At 38.2% G+C, this 17591-nt stretch overlaps 1 protein-coding gene across 1 annotated transcript in view; it reads right to left on the bottom strand.

Moving 5' to 3' along the window:
* The window catches only part of SPEF2 (sperm flagellar 2), a 209458-nt gene that overhangs the window by 40100 nt on the left and 151767 nt on the right, over positions 1 to 17591 (bottom strand). Inside the window, exons 25-28 of the mRNA XM_012663396.1 lie at positions 16910 to 17048; positions 14896 to 15024; positions 12392 to 12530; positions 9472 to 9701 (exon numbers count right to left, since the gene is read on the bottom strand). Of these exons, the coding sequence (XP_012518850.1) occupies positions 9472 to 9701; positions 12392 to 12530; positions 14896 to 15024; positions 16910 to 17048 (637 nt within the window). The remainder of the gene's footprint in view (positions 1 to 9471; positions 9702 to 12391; positions 12531 to 14895; positions 15025 to 16909; positions 17049 to 17591) is intronic.

The following is a 17591-nucleotide window of genomic DNA, read 5'->3' as shown; positions in this document are numbered from 1 at the left end:
TCAGCTTGCTTTCTTGCTTACCTGGCATAAATCTCTAATTTCAACATGCCCCATTCAGTGTCCACCTCATCGAGTTTCACATTAGCAGCTTCTAATACCAGTTCATAATGTGCAAGTAGGATAGATACCTCTCTTTCCCCAAATTCTGCAATCAATATACAAGAAAAGTCACATATAAAAGAAACTCATAAAGACAGCCAAACAATAATAGGTTCAAAATTAGAGGACCGGGAGGAACGGCTCATGTCTATAAATCTAAATCTAAGGGAGGCTGAGACAGGAGGATTGCTTGAGGTTAGGAGATTGAGCCTAGCCTGGGCAACATAGCGAGACCCTATCTCTACAAAAACATTTAAAAACTAGCTAGGCATGGTAGTGTGCACCTCTAGTCTCAGCTACTCAGGAGGCTGAGGTAGAAGCATCAGTTGAGCCCAGCCTGGGCAGCAGAATGGGACCCTGTCTCTGAAAAAAAAATTTAAACAATAAAATATAGACAATATCAGTGCATGCAGGTTACCTTGATTTATCTTTGTGGGCCACAACTTAGAGCTTCCAATCATGGTAGCCCTCATCACATCTTGGCTGGCATCTCTGAAACAGCCTTGCAGCCTCTTGATAAGATGTGTTAAAATCATGCGTCTCATGGTAGAAATGTTTTCTTTTCCTCTGAGGCAGTTACCATGAAAATATGTGACTGAATCCACCCTGCGTTCTTTCGGCCCTGGTCTGGGTGGAAAAAAAAATTGTCCACGTAAAGAATTAAATGAAAAAGCATTTGGCTTAAATAAGTCCCCAAGTCAAACTATCTGGTTTGACAGACCTCAGATCACCTTGACCTCTCACCTTGTTTGATACATTTGGAGCATTTCCAGTGTTGACTCTAAGGTGGAAAATACGTCAGCAATTGAGGAATTTCTGTTCTGATTGACACGGGACAGAATGCTAAGGACATTAATGATATCCACCAAAAAGTGGGTGAATTTAACAATGTTGGCTTGAAGAAGGGATTCTAGAAGGTCTTTGGCTTCCTGTTGACTGCTGTCACTTTTGCCTTTGCTTGCCTATAAAATAGGTGGGGAATAATATGGTGGTTATCTTTCTAAAAATTATTATTCCAAGAAACTCAAAAAAGTTTTTCCTGTTATTCTGAAAAAGTAAAATAATACAGTATTTCCAAATTACTTACTGAATGCAGTTGCTGGACAATTGCGGGATATCCATTGAGAAAGTTCTGGAGGGCTGTCTGTAATCCATGAAGCCACCTCCTGCCTCCTATTTGAGAAGGTATCACAGGTCGAAGGTGAAGGCCTTTGAAAGCAGTTATCAGAGAATTCTTATGAAGAGGAGAATTGTGGTAGAAGTGATAAATGCTGTGAAGAAGATCTTTGACATCATTGTACAGTGGAACGCTCTGGAACACCACCTTGTAAGACAATTCAAGGTGATGTGCAAAGCAATATACAGTCTGCACACATGGCTGGATTTCTCTTAAAAGCAGGGCTACACCATTGTTCACTCCCTCTATGCCAGGGGTGCCATTACTTCCAAAACCAACCAGTTTCTTTGCCCATTGTTGATTCGACAGCCTAAGTTGAAGATTTATCTCTAGAGTTTTCTCAATGGCATTTTTTATTGCCAGAGGATCTTTTCTTTCTACTGTCTGTACTCCAACAATCTGACAATGCACTTTTCCTGCATGTGCAAACTGCACGTAGACAATTTTGGCTTCCTTGATTAAACTGTCTATAATTCCATCACTGATGACAGAGAAAAATTTACTTTTTTCTAGTTTCTCTCTTAGATGTTTCCGTTCTACTTCAGCAATAAAATATGTAAATATTCTTGCTGATTTGTTAGTTCTGAATACTGGGCCAATATCGACACCCTTCATATCATCCAACTTGCACATCCAAATAAAATCTTTGAGGGGACGTCCAGTCTTGGCAATAGCATGGCATGATCTGAATAAGTTCTCTACTCTCCCAAGGGTGACTTTGCTCATGGTCCTCACCATAAGGTTGGTGGTGGCTCTGTTCACTGGAGAACCACTTGTTGCTGCCATTAATGAAGCCTTGGCATGCGCCTCGCTGAGATGATGTGTGTTGAGAAATTCAGTCCTAAAGTTGTCCGTGCCATAAGAAAAACTCAACTGACTTCCCCCCGACTTCACTCCATGCTTACGACACAGGGCACAGAACATAAGATTTAATAACTCATCATATACAAGCCAAGGATTTTTTTTAGCCAAATTTTCAAAAATTGATGATTTCTCTTTGGAAGGTAATGGTCAAGCTTCCGTGGCCTTTTCTGCTTTCCAGTGACTTGACTCACATCTTTCGGAGTATCCCTGCCTTTAAAACAACTCCATGTTGTTATTTTAAGCAATCACAAGGTCTTAACCTCTGCCTGCCCCCCATATTGGCTCATTGTTTTTGGAACAATTATATTGAGTGCTTATTATTTACCGGGCATTCTGGTAAGCATTTTAACTGGTTTATATCAGTCAATCCTCACAATGCATTACCCCTATTTTATAGTTAAGAAAATGGACCAACTATTGTTATCACCATTTTATGGATAAGAAAATTGGGGCACAGAGAGGTTAGTTAATGTGTCCAAGTTGTAGTGCTCATAAGTAAGTGGTGGAGCTGGAATTCACCAATAGGCTCCATAGTCCCCATGTTTATGCACTTCACTATTATGAGTTTCCTGTATGGGGAAGGGGTGCCGTGGTCTTCTTCACTATGGAATCCATTTCTCCATGCATAAGAGGGACACTGATTTCACTGAAATTTCTTTCCCATGGTGACAAAAAGTAATAATAGGGCATGCATGGTAGTGTGTCTGTTAAGATCTGCCTTGAACACGTCCCTTCTCCTGCCTGAGTCCTACCTTCTCTGGCAATGATACAGCAAACTTGTTAATTTACAAAAAGTGTGCCAGGCTTTGAGACCCTTGCCAGCTGGTTTCATAAGGGAGCTGTGCTTCATGTCTCTTCTTTTTCTTTCCTTAAAGATCTCATTTTTGACACACATTTGATTATTTGTCAGAGAGGAGAACCTATATTTAGCTGAAGCAAAGCACTAAAAAAATAAAAATTACACACAACAAAATTCTCAAATACCAGTTTCTCCCTGAAGGTAGAGAACCTAGATCATGTATACATGTCCCTTCTACAAATTCGTTGATGCTATTAATCATTAGATTATATTGTTTTATTTTATCATATAATAAATAAATTGAATATGTATTTGTATATTATATTAAAATATGCTGACATACACTCCATCTTTTTGGTTCAATGCTTTATGGTTCTAGGCTTTGACCTCTCAGTTGGATTTTAAATTCTTCTGAAAGAACTATACTTACTTATTTTGTGCCTTATAACATCGAGCTGACTGCTAAGTACTTGGTAGATGTTTAAGAAATAAATCTCCTTTCTTAACTGATTTTTATCATCTCCTATTGCTTATCCTTTTTTTTTTTTTTTTTTTGAGACAGAGTCTCACTGTGTTGCCTGGGCTAGAGTGCCGTGGCATCATCCTAGCTCACAGCAACCTCAAACTCCTGGGCTCAAGCAATCCTTCTGCCTCAGTCTCCCAAGTAGCTGGGACTACAGGCATGTGCCACCATGCCGGCTAATTTTTTCTATATATATTTTTAGTTGTCCGATTAATTTCTTTCTATTTTTTTTTTTTTTTAGTAGAGACAGGGTCTTGCTCTTGCTCAGGCTGGTCTCGAACTCCTGAGCTCAAACAATCCGCCTGCCTCGGCCTCCCAAAGTGCTAGGATTACAGGCGTGAGCCACCGCGCCTGGCCGCTTATCCATTTTTTAATTGAAAACCTTTGACGTTAGTTGATCTACTTCTCTGCCCTTCATAACTTATTTTATTTAATGTCTACTTTGCCTTTTCATAAGTCTTTTTGCAGTTGTTAAAACAGACCCTAATTTTTCAAATTCTAAATATTACTGTATTGAATTTAAAATTAGTCTCTTTGTAGTCGACAGCTACTGCCTTTATTTTCTTACCTAAGCACTGGGCAGTCTTTCACTCTAGGCCTGTTAAGACCATGCCTGGGGCCTGCTCTACACACATAAATGTTGGCAAATAAATGAATGAAGGGATGAAAAAATAAGTCTCTTGTTGTTAAAGGAAAGGGTTTCAATTTTGAATACTGATTTTGCCAGCTTTTATGTTTTTAGTTTTATGGATAGATTTTCCAGAAGATGTTACGCTGAATTCTGAGCATGTACTATTCTTTCATTTATCTAACGTCAGTTTTCTGGCTTCATGAAATTACCTGTATGTTTCATCTGGAAGACACATTTGAAACTCTGACTATAAACAGTATTAATAGGTTCAAAGTATTCTAGATTCACTATTGCTTTTCTGTGATCTGAATCTTATCTAGTCAAGGACTTCACCCTCTGAGAGAGCAGTAGGGGATTTGGGGTACACACTCCTCTTTGCTGTGATCTCTGGGGTTTGCCACCTGGTGTGATAGTTCTATTAATAGCATCCATTCTTCTATATCATATCATTTCTAAGAAATCTTTCTGTATTTCTTGATTTGGGTAAATGTTAGACTAATTCAAGCGGTTTTCAGATCAAAATACTCACCTGCAAATATCATATTTTTATAATCTTCTGAGAAACTAAGCGTGAAAAAATCCACAGAACCTTTTAGTTATCCCTTTCGAGCAACCACCGAGGTGCCCTTCTTCCTGCCTCTTGGTTCCTGGAGGCTTTGTAGAGAGACTGGCAACGTCTGCTACCCTCACAGACATCGTCTCTTCCCCTCTCCAATCCATTCTCCATGACAGTGGGCTGTAAACGCCTTCAATAATCCTCTCTTATGTGCCCTTTGCAAGCCGCCTGGGGCTTTGCAACCTGACCACAAGCTCTTTGTGGTCTCACCTCCTGCCCCTTGTCCCAGCTGTTTGCTGTTCCCTGAATATGTTATGCAATTTCAGAATCTCCTCAGTTGTCTCATTTTCCCCTTTGCCTGAAATACCCTTCCCCTGTTTCTCTTCCTGGAAGGTTCAGTTTCAAAAGCCTCTGGGCTAACTCCCATGGTGACCCACATAGGCAGCGATAGCTACTCTCCTTCCTTAGAACTCCTGGAAAATCCATGTAGCTGCACGATCTAGCTCAGCCATGATAGCCCAGCATTCTGAATTTTTCCCCTCTATTTCTGAGACCAATCATTAAAGAAGGGTCTCTAAGAGGGGTTCAAAGGAGGGGTCCTTGTCAGTTTTTAAAACAATGTTACTGACCTTGCACAACTAAATGCTGCCTCTTTTGAAGAAAAAGGGTGTAGAATTTGCTGGACTGTGTTCTCTCCAAATAGCTTCTCAGCAGAAGCCAAAGTAAAAGTGAACTGATCTCTATAGGCATTACAGGGAGTCCAGTGGGCTTACAAGAAAAAAGAGTTCTTATGGTTTAAGTAGGGACAAAGGAACATTACGAAAGTGTTCTAGTTTCAATAGACTCCAGATTGCTTCCATTGGAGAAAGGCTGTCTTCCTGATGTACCTGGCACTTGATGTTTGAAGACAAGATGTACCTGCCCAGAGCTTACTGCAATGTACAAAATGAGTGGTTTTTGTTTTGTATGCTTGTAGTCCCCAGGGAGCCATATTACTTCACAGTTTAATTCTACCGGGTGGTGAACACTTTTTATGGAAGTATTCTGGGGTAATATTGCAGGTGCCTATTAGGGTATTTGCACCTTCAGGACACTAAGATAATATTCTGGATAATAATGAGAATAGTTTGTGTCAGTACTGTATAATATTATATACAAATATGACATTTAATTATATAATCAAATCATAATGGCTTATAGTACCCTTGAAGTATGCTTTCTATGTGCTATATCCCTTCTAAGCACTTGACATATATTAATTATTTTAATCTTCATAACAACCTCATGAAATAAGTGTCATTATTATCCTCATTTTGCAGATGAGGAAAATAAGGCACAGAGAAATTAAATAACTTGCCCAAGATGATATGACAGTCATTTGGTAAGAGGTGAACTTGAGAAAGAGCTGCCTGACTCCAGCCATCCCATCATAGGTTGAGGTGGATAATAAGTGAATTAACATATGGAAATACTAGCACAGGGCCTGACACATAGTAACGATGCCAAATTGGCTAGAGTTATAATTCAGAAAATATTCACTAAACCATACTCTGTACTGGGAGTATGTTCATGGGAGTGATTCCTAGAACAGTCAATGCAAAGAATGGTTCAACTGATTCACCGGCTGTCTCTTACTCAAGCTGCTCCTATGATTCTAAAGTATGGATTTGCTAAAAGATCTTACTGTGGGCCTAATGACATGACTATTACATGCAAATATGTATACTTCTTTCCTAGGAAAAAATCCATCTGTTTTAATATATTTTAGCAAACTTGAAAGTTGCATCTTAGATATCATGGGTTACATGGGCATATATGAAATAGTATAAGAAAATGTTCATATTTCTTGGCTTAGAAATAACAACAGCTTTCAGGTTAAACAGGAAGTTATTCAGGATCACACATTTAGAAATGTACCACATTCAGCCAGTAGCTCCATACTTTCAAACCCTTTATCACTTCAACTAAGATTGTCTTTTGAAATTGTAGAGTACTATGGTGAAGACAATGGAAGGAATTTTAAAAGATTGATTTCCAGTTCCTGAAAAGGATACAACAAAAGACTTCATTCAAAATATGCCTGGGCATGTATCATTTAAACAATTGTTTTTTAAGTGAACAGCAATTGCAGAACTGAGGAAGAAAGACTAAAGCCAGAGGATATTTTGCGGGGTCAGAACAGATGGAAAGAAGGGGGTGAGTGGTAATGATTGGGTTTCTTCAGGAAGGGAAAATATCTGCAGCCCGACTTCAGGAGTATCAGTAGAGAACCTCCAATTCTGTGACTCTGAGATGCAGAAAACGGAATGATATTACTTTTCCCTTTCCTTTTAATATAGCAAAAATAGTAACAATGAACATTACTTCTACTGATAAAATACCCAACACTGTGATAAGTATTTTACATATACATAAAAAGCAACCTATGCAGTATATATTTTTTCAAATGCTGTAATCGAGCTAATAAAGGCTTTGAACTGTTGGTACATAGACCATAACGCATTTTGAATCAACAAAATCACCAAATCCTACAGTATTATACAGCTTTGTAAATTCTGTGGTAATTCCAACTGTGATTCTTACATTGGGGTTAATTCTCCAGCCTGGGTGGGACAGGTGGTTCCTCAGCTAGAGAAGACTTCCTCTTTCATTTGCCTGGAAGCCATGACCATTTCCCGAACATCCATGCTCCCATACTCATGCCTCATGTCTACAGGTTTTCTAGCAGATAATCCCTCAACTTCAGATATCCTTGGTATCCTCTTTACCACCTTCCATTTCTCCATCCAAGGTATTACTCTACAAACTTTTCCCTGACTGACCTCACTGCACACTGATTCTCCTTTGTATCCATTCTGAGCACTTTTATAATGTTCATATGGTGTCCTAGAAAAACCCAGATAATTGTTTATATTTTCTTCTCTGCTTGCCTTTTTAAACTACACTCTAAGTTCCCTAGGGGCAAGTGGTTTTCTTTTACTCTGTTTTTTTTTGTTTTTTTTTTTTAATATAACTGTTTCTCTCCTTTTCTCCCTCCCTTCCTGTCTTTTTTCTCCCTCCCTTGCTATTAATATTTCTGCAATAGTCTGAAAACTATCTTACTCTACCATATTCTGAAAACAGACAAATGTATCTGTTGACATCTTTTTGTCCCAAGGGTTTCTTGAGTTAATTTTCTAAGATATACACATGCCAAGTTATAGCTGCTATTTGTTATTTATTTTTAAACTTTTAGTGGAAATGTGAGCTCTAGTTTTGAGGTTGGATCCAACAAGGTATTACCATTATCATTGTGAATACTAGGGTCCCTTCTAAAAAGGATTATAAGTAACTGATAATTTTCCAAAATCCACTTCCACCTACTCAAATGTCCCTAAATGCTTTAGTTTTTATCTACTAATTGAGTGATTTACTCCCAGTCACCACACTGTAAGATTAAAGCAAATCATATTTCATGTTTAGAATCTTTTCACACATAACCTTTTTATTTTATATGTAAAAATAGAGTGGATAAAATGAAGAGCAAAAGCTACTTTGAAGAGGGAAGTACATAATAAAAGGGCACCATGAAGCTCACAAAATGGAGAAGAGGATGCACCATGCTGACTGCAGGGCTGAAGGATCTCATGTGCTGACTTTATAAAGTTGATCTTTTTTTTACCTGCTGATGGCCACATTGCTTTCATGCTCATATGCTGCCAACCAGAGTCAGTGTCCATCCACAGCCGTAGTGTGTGCTTTTATACCTTGGCAGTGTGAAGCCTGCTCGAGCTGATTTTATGAGCTGACACATGCTGGCACAAGGGTTCACTTGGCGCACATACACACACCTATTTCACCTGTTGGGCTTGGCAAGGAATCCTTCGGACTTAAGAGTAGAGTAATGCTCTTTTTACTAATGATATTTGATGTGAATTTCTGGAAATACTGGACTTTTAAAAAAAGTGACATTGTGTTAAGTTGACTGTTCTCTAGGGAAAAGTAATGATTTCCCAGTAAGTAGGATAGTTGGAAGATAAAATAAACCTGTTTACGAAAGACAACTTAGTTCAGTGAGAAAGGGCAAGAACTTTGGATTTGCAGAGTTCCGATGATGTATGACCATAGGCAAATTGCTCAAGTGCTCTGCGACTCAGTGTCTAGACCTATAAAGTAGAGATGATAATCCTACATGATCTGGCCGAATAACTTGTGCTATCATTAATGGAACTCATTGAAGAATATCTAGAAGTAGGAAGAGCCTGTGCAGATGCCATAGAGCTATAATGATAAAATGTGAAGGAATTAAAAAATCTGTACATAATCTGCAGACATAATGTACACAAACTGATCAATCAATTAAGCAAACATTTGTTACCAGCTTATTTGGTTTTGCTTATGGTCTAGGAAACATTGAGGGGGAAAAACAAATATAAAAGAGAAATTCTCTATTCCTTGGTCTCCATTCACAGACTAGTGGGGGAGACAGAAATACAAACTCATAATCCCAACACAAAAGCTAAACTAGAAGTATGCCCAAAGGCTGTCAACTGCCAGATGTTGTAATACTCAAATTTACCAATTTGCCAGCAAGAGAGGACAAGAATGGAGAGTTACCACAAATGAGGATCAACGCACTGCTCAAGTATTAGTCATTGTGATTCTCTTGTTTGTTTAAGGTCTATGTTGTATGAAGCAAATATTCGATAAACTAGAACAAAGCAAGGGCTCGTTTTAGTGTTACACAATCCCATAGAACTGATTTTATCTGTGGGAAAGTGACTGCCATCCTGGTTAATCTTAACCTTTTTTGTGCTCTTTTCATGATAATTATTTTTCCTACCTTTAGGTGCCATATCTAAGAACTGATCTCGAAGATTGTCAAGCTGTTCAATGGTCAGGGTGCCATTTTCTTCCTTTTCTACGGGTGGAGGACGTATTGGTGGGGGAGGATCCGGGAAGACTTTTATATCGCCATTAATGAAGAAGTCTTCTTGGCTTAAATAAAGTTGATGCTGAATTTTTGTAGATGTTTCAATGTGATAGCGAGCTACCTCAGTTAATTTTTCTATGCTGAAAATGGTAAAATGAATAAAGTTAACCCTATTAAAGATACTATTAGATTAACAGTGTTTGCTTACAAGACACACGCACAAAAGTGAACACGTTATATGGCTAAGTTAGATAATTCCATTTGCATGTTTAAAAATTGCGACTTCTCCTCAAATCTGTTTTGTAAAAAGGCAAGGTATTAAATAAATGCATATTAAAAACAAAATACTTGCTTATTATTCCGCTAATAGCTACATGTTTTATACAAAATCAAACAAAAAGAGAATCTATTAAATATGGTTTTTATTAGTATTAGAACATATTTCATTATATAACTAAGATTATGTCAAGGGTTATATTTCATTCTAAGTATGAACCAGAATAAGAATATATGGCATAATATCCTGCAAAATATGATTGTTAGAATAATACATTTATTTGGAATCAGGATGAATTAACAGCGAATCAAATGTGATAATGCATTTCTGTTATAGAGTGCTTTTCTCTAACTTTATGTTATCTAAGACACAGTTGTCAGGATAGCCTCTGATGCATATAATCCGTTGAAATTGCTTTGCTTTCTTTGCCAACAATAGCAATTCCTAGCTAGATCACGTGGCTACAAGCAACAACAATTAGAAACCACTACAGTGCAGTGGAGAGAGTACCAGGAGCGGAGCTCTTATTCTAGGGCATTCTTTAGCCACAGGTCCTAGGGTAAGTCGCCTAAGCTCTCTGAATTTCCCTATCTTTGCAATGGAGCCAATAACATGTTGCTCTCTACGTTATGGTTGTTAATCTGAAATCAAATGAGGCATGGATTTAAACTTTGCTGGGGATATATTCATAGTTAATGGCCTAATTAAAGGTCATTTTAAAGGCCAGAGACGGTTTATATATGAGTAAGTATATTATTGCCATATTAAAGAAAGGATATTGTTTATATCCTACAAAGAAAGATTGAACATCACAGGAAAATTCATACTTAATCTACTTGTATGTAACTCAGACACCTCAAATATATTGTATACTGAAAAATTTGAAAATACTATTAGTTGCTGTCTTTTCAAAAGACATCCTTGAATTCAACCCCAGAATTCTGTCTTTGTGAGTGTCCACACAGTATGTATTAGCCAATTAGTTTATGCTTTAGGGTTTTTGGGTGCTGGGGGACCAAGGAGAAGGGCACTGGATAGCTACTGAGTTTATGTGTTAGGAAGGACTAGAGACACAGACTGAGACCCAGCCTTAACCAGGATATCAAAACAGATTCGCGCCACCTAGTGGAACGTTACTAAGAGTAACCCTCACAAGAATGGGAGGAAAAAATGCCAGAAAAATAAAAAGCAGGATTTGAAGCTGAAAGGGATCTAATTGTTCTTTTCCTTTCCCGCTCCAGTATCACATTTCTAGGTTTTGACTTCTGTGGTCAAAACTCGTGACAGCATCTGAGCTTTAGAGGGCATAGATGTATACACAATATAAATCTGAGAAATACGAGTACATCTGATAAAAATAATATGCATTTACACTTGATGGCCACATGGATGGGAGCCATGAATCCTAGGAATGAAGAAGATATGCTTTCATTCGTAAGCGACGGGCAGAGAGCAGAACTGAATATCATTGCTCTGTGATGCTGAAGAGTTATCCAGTAGTAAAATTATTTTAAGCATTACTGAGGTAAGGTTACCTGACTGAGATATGTTTCTGTTTGTATTTTTATTTATTTATTTATTTATTTTTAACCATGGAGTAATAATTCTAAACAACCAGGCTGAAGATTTTACAAAAGGAACTTTCATTATAAGACAAAGACCAGAGAAAACAAACTATAACAACTGTTTTTAGATGACAGTCGTTGCTTCTGAGAATACCTGCCATTTGAATCGTATTTACTTGGCAACTTCTAAATTTTCAGTAGATGTTTATTGCAAACTGTAGAATGTAGATATACATTCTACAAATCATAGAATGTAGATCTAGTAGAAATCTCTGAAATAGTCTGGCTGGAGTGTTTCCTTGTATAGATGAAGCCAATGAGGCCCAAAGCAATCAAGCATGCTACTAATTTGTGGACAACGTGGGATTCCTGGTTTGGACTATCATGTCTCCTGACTCTCAGACGAGGACTATTTCCATTTTGCTGAGCTGCCTTTTTTCTCCTTGTAGGGGAAAACTAAGAGGATGAGACTCACTGCCTTTCACTAGCAATGAGAATCTGGAAAACCTTTGGAAATCAACAGAAAAGTAGAACTGGGTATTGTCTTTACAGGGGAATCAGCCTAACCAGTAAAACATTCCAGTGAATGACTTTTTAATCTCCCATTAATTGGCTCTAACTAATAATAAGTCTGGCATTAGAAAGATCTGGAGCATTATTTTGCTTCTGAAAAACATTTCAAAATTACTTGCAATCTTACCTTGTAAACTAAGGTTCTCATTAAGCAGTGTGAAAACTCAACTCATAAATTATGTACAAAACTGGATCTTGCAACAGAACCCTTTGATACATGATTTACTATTTGAAGAGTCCATACGAATGTGACAGTAAAGCTAACTTTATGTGTTTATACATGTGATTTCTTAAAAGGTCAAAACTTTATATTTGTAAATGTAATTTAAATTTGTAAACACCTTGAAAATCTTTGTCAATGTTGGCACTCAAGAATTAACAAAGTGTATTTTTAGAAAGCCATGCAGTACTTTACCTGGACATTTCATTCAAATATCTTTCACCAAGCCATTTTTCCAAGAGTTTGTATACATTGACCACCTTTGTTACTAAATCTTCAAGGACAGCCAATGCTTTTGCCTTTATCAGTTCAAGCCGAAACTGTGTGGCTTTCTCTAAAAAGAGAAATAGGGATTCTTTAATGTATATGTACATGACTTTTCTAATGAATAGATTCACATTTAAACCACTCGTGCTTTAATTTGTGAAGCTTTAGGTGTATTTTTTTTTTTTTTTTTTTTTTTGAAACAGAGTCTCATTCTGTTGCCCGGGCTAGAGTGCCGTGGTGTCAGCCTACCTCACAGCAACCTCAAACTCCTGGGCTCAAGCAATCCTCCTGCCTCAGCCTCCCAGGGAAGCTGGGACTACAGGCATGTGCCACCATGCCCGGCTAATTTTTTCTATTTTTAGTTGTTTGGCCAATTTCTTTCTATTTTAAGTAGAGACGGGGTCTCGCTCTTGCTCAGGCTGGTCTCGAACTCCTGAGCTCAAGCAATCCTCCTGCCTCAGCCTCCCAGAGTGCTAGGATTACAGGCATTAGCCACCACGCCTGGCCCTAGGTGTATGTTTAATATATATCAATATGGGTAAAGTAATGTCTTATCCATCTCATTAAGAAAAGAAATGTAACATGTGATAGAGTCACTTGAAAAATTATCTAAACCACAATTATAATTGAGCTTTACATTTATTGTACTTTATAGCAATATACTTTTTGATAAATGACGTGTGAAAACACACAGATATTTTCTGAAATTCAGAAAGGGAGGGAGGGACAAAGCCTCTTGCTCATCTCCCTACTTTAGAACCTTGGGGTGGCGATGTCATTGTATTTCTCAGCACTGCTAAAATGGGCAAAACCTATGTGTCCCTAGGCCTATTGTTGTTCCTGGCACTTTTTACCTCCAAAATATCTTTCCAGTCTCTCTTCTTTGCTTTTTCCATTACCACTGTCCCAGTTTCGACACTGATTGTCTCTCACCTAAACTGTTGCAATAGCCTCAACCCTGCTTTTTCTGACTTTCTTTCCCCACCTCAAATCCAAATCCACCTCCACACTATCCAGAGTAATCTGTCTCACCTGCATTCTTCTCTCAGAATTTTCCACTAGTTCCCAGTTGCCATAAGGGAAAAATCTAACTTTCTTGGCAGGGCCTATATGACCCTCCATGGTGTAGCCTCCCCATCTTCCAAGTCATTCCTTCCCAGAACATGCCTCATACTCCTGAGCTGCTCTGCACAGGCCACCAAATATGCTCCTCCCCCCTCTTTGTGTGGCACATGCTTCTCTCCATTCCTGCCCCAATTTGTCCCTTGGGAAAACTTCTCCACATTCTTCCAGTTCAGCTCAACCATTAGATCCACTGCTAAGTCTTTTCTGCCTCCCCCCGTGTCCCCTTTGTCCCCTATGCCTATTGCCAGCATCGCAACATAGTATAAGTGATTATTTGTATTTCTCTTTCTCTAGATTTGGTTTCTTTATATATATATATATACATATTTGTACATATATGTGTGAGCAACTATCACAGGACTAGGCACCTAGTAAAAACTCGATAAACATTTATTATATGAGTGAATGAACTGAAAGACAGTATGCTGAAAACCACTGAAATCAGACAGGGGACAGGCAATAGGGGAAAAGCACATGTCCTGACTGTCCTGATGCCATAGGTGTCCCTGTGTTCAACTTCCTTCAGGCATTACTGTTGGGATTACAGAAGCAGGTGGTAGCAGGATTGGGGGAGGGGGAAGAAAAGGAGAGAAGCAAGGGATGGAAAGCATCCTTAGTAGTTAATGGTCATTGAGTGGTTAACTGTGTCTCAGCTTATGCCATGCTGCATGTTTATGGTTTTATCATCTAGTATGTTTACCATGGTTCTTCCCCATAGGATATGTTTGCTCAGTTTTCTGATGTTTTCAAATTTAATTTTGAGTTGTATCATAAGGCAATTAGAAGAACTATAAGAAGAACACGTATTGCAGAGTCACTGCTGTCTAGAAAGAAGAAGGCCCTTGAACATCATAGATACATGACTGACTCTTCTATGGCCTCTGCTTTCAAGAACTCACTTTTAGGGCCTGTTAGCCTTTAGTAAGGATTTATTTTCCTAATGAGAGGCCTAAATGGTTCTTATTTTAATATAAAATCACACCAACTTTCAAACATATACATTTCTATTTTTTGTGATTTTAATTACTGCTGTTGCTCTTCTTACCCCTTCCCAAATTCTTTTTGTTTCTTTTTAGATCTCACAATTAAGACTGATTAGGTGATCCAAAACATCTGACTCATCCAACAGTAAAATCTAGTCCTCATGTGGTCAAATGAAAACAGCCAGTTGAATGTTGTGCTTTTCAATCGGTTTGCTGTATGTTCTTACAGACAGTCTGAGGCAATTGATGGGCCAGTTGTGGACTTTCTGCCTATGGGTCTACTTTCTACTAAAAAGCATCTTCTTAGTCATTTCTAATTGCTACCTTCAAATTGCAGGGCAGAAAGATGTTCTTCTTTTATTTTGAGCCTCAGTTCTTTTTTCTTTTCAACTTCGGCGATTTCCTCTGCTGGTACTATCGCAGGATCAGCTTCTGCCGTAGGTGGTGATTTACCTGAAAGAACAATGAAGCATGGTGAGTAAACTACCAACATACAAGTGTATGCACACGGGACTTGGACAAAAATGAGTACAAAGCAAAATCTGCAGAGCTAAAAACCTCTAGTGATTTGGAAATGAGACACTCGGTCTTCTTGGTATGAGTGATGGAATATTGATAGTTCTTCCTTGAGAATTCTCTGTGTAGTGTCTCGGCTAGACTCATAAAAATACCCCATTTGTGTGGTATTGTGAAAAATGAGGTTGTAGCAAGTGCAGAGATGGTTACAGACTCCAAACACAATGAAATCCAGAGTTTGGGCACAGAAATTAGCAAACCCCAACATATTATAGATGCCATTAGACATCAGCAGAAGTGCCACTCCATGAGGGATAGCTTGTATTAGCAAAGTGTTTTCCAGTTCTTCACCAAGAAGAGACCAGAGAATAACTTCAAAAAGAGATGGCTGAAATGTAGGTGATGGTCAAGAATCTGTAACCTACTTAATTATCTTTTAATTCACACTTAACTATATCGATGATTACATAAGAGAATTAGAAAATAAGATTTGTCAGTACTTGAGTAAGGATTTACCCATGGGGTATGGCAGTGTGATTTTAGTTGCAGGCCCAGTTTATACAATTCTATTCAGTTCAACAAACCTTTCTTGAGGGCCTGACCTCAAGGGTTTCGAATCTTGTGAAGAAGACGTAAATGTAAATAATGAAATTATAATAAGATGTGTTCATTGCAATAACAGCTGTATATATAACTTACAGATGAAGGAGAGAGTAATCTCTCTGGATTTCTGTTTTATCCTCTGTAAAATTAAGGGATTGGACTCAAATTGTTATTCCATTAAAGTAAATGGAAGTGTTTCCTTTAAATGTTGCATATTTCTTTTATTTTTACCATCCGAGATGGGCTAAAGTGGTGTGTTCTTTATGGAGACATGACTCTTCCCTTTCCTGTAAGTTCCATAGACTCTCCCCCTTATCCATCCTTAGTACTTTCCCTTAACTCCTACCCATGTCTGCTTACATGTTCTCCATCCGGGAAGTGTCCCCTATCCCCTGAAATGCAGTGAGGCGACCTTGTTCTCAAGGTACTGTACCTCCTCTATCAAAGAACAATGCTTGGTCAAATGTTGTTTCTACTTGTAGATTATAGCTTCATCAGGGCAGGAACCATGGTTGTGATTTTTGTTTTCATTTTTGATTTACTATTGTGATTTTGGCACCCATGGCGGAGCGTTTCACACAGCAGGTACCTAACAGACGTTGGAGCAATCCAGAGTGGAGCAACTTTTGATCATGTGCTTCCCAATCCTCCTCTTTTGCCTCAAGTTACCTCAAAATGTACAACTGGAAACATTCAGAGGGGACGGTAATGTTTTTGCCAGAGCCATCCATAAGGTTAATTAAAGGCCTCTTCCAAATTGAGTTTTCTTTCCTCTTTGTATTTTATCCTGCTTCTGACACAGAGATTTCAGTCGGAGGCCTCCAGGAGAGAAGGACTTGTTGAATTAAAGTGCCCCTGAAACTTACATATACATATAGCTCTTAAACTTCTCTTTGTTACTACAGCTAGTGTCAGCCCTTTTAACAGACTTTTCAGATGACACAGGACCATCTTGGGAGTTCTTTTAATATGTTCAAAAAGGTCTTTGAGGTTTACTTTATCCTGGGTACATCTGGCTATTTGGATAAACAAATTAGGTGGAACTGGTGTGCAATACAATTTTCCAACTAACACCACAGTTTACAGAAGCCTGGATGTCTAGTTTAAACCTAATGAACAGTATTTTAGTGGCTTAGAAGCTAATGTGTCTGGTTAAATGCTTGTTCTACCAAGGAGAGATTTAAGCATCCAGGGTTCTGGGTGCTAAAACCCTAATTACCTTTGGGTTTTTTGTCTGCCTTTTTTTGCTTAGGTGGTTCCTTTTTGGCTTTTTTATTTGCGCCCATCTGAGGAGATTTTTCTTTGGGGTGGTTTTCTTTTTCTTCTTCCATAAGCCTCTGATGAATTTCAGCAGCCACCTGGTTGTTTAATAGTAATATTTCAGTGAATGCAATATTTATGAAATATGACAACCATTTGGATTTAGTCATTACTAGATCTGTTGAAAACTCATTCCACTGTAAATAATCATGCCCATGTATTCAATCTTTACAAAACACACACTGTGATGTTTTACTTCAGCAGAAACCTGGCCCTGTCCCAAGATGCAGCTTCCCTACAGCCATCTGTGTGGAGGCTGCTCACTTTCTCAAGCCCTGTCTGCAAAGCATCTCTATGTTTCCTCATTGCCACTTCCAGATTGTGGCATTACTCCACAGTTATGTGAAAATTCCTTTCTTTTTAATCTCAGACTCTACGGATATAACATCTGCCATTCTTCTAAGTTTCTGTTATCTCTTGGCCTTCAATTTGGGGAATTTCCCTGTATCAGTGTTTCTTTTTTTTTTTTTTTCTTGGTGAATTGTCACCTTTATTATTGCGTAATGATCCCCTTTATCCCTGGTAACATTCTTTATTCTGAAGTCTAGGAAGCCTTCTTTCTTTTTTTTTTTTTTTTTTTT

The sequence above is a fragment of the Propithecus coquereli genome, unplaced genomic scaffold, assembly GCF_000956105.1.
Source record: "Propithecus coquereli isolate 6110/MARCELLA unplaced genomic scaffold, Pcoq_1.0 Scaffold809, whole genome shotgun sequence".
Taxonomy (NCBI): domain Eukaryota; kingdom Metazoa; phylum Chordata; class Mammalia; order Primates; family Indriidae; genus Propithecus; species Propithecus coquereli.
The sequence above is the reverse complement of the archived record's forward strand: the minus strand, read 5'-3'. Positions and strand labels throughout refer to the sequence as shown.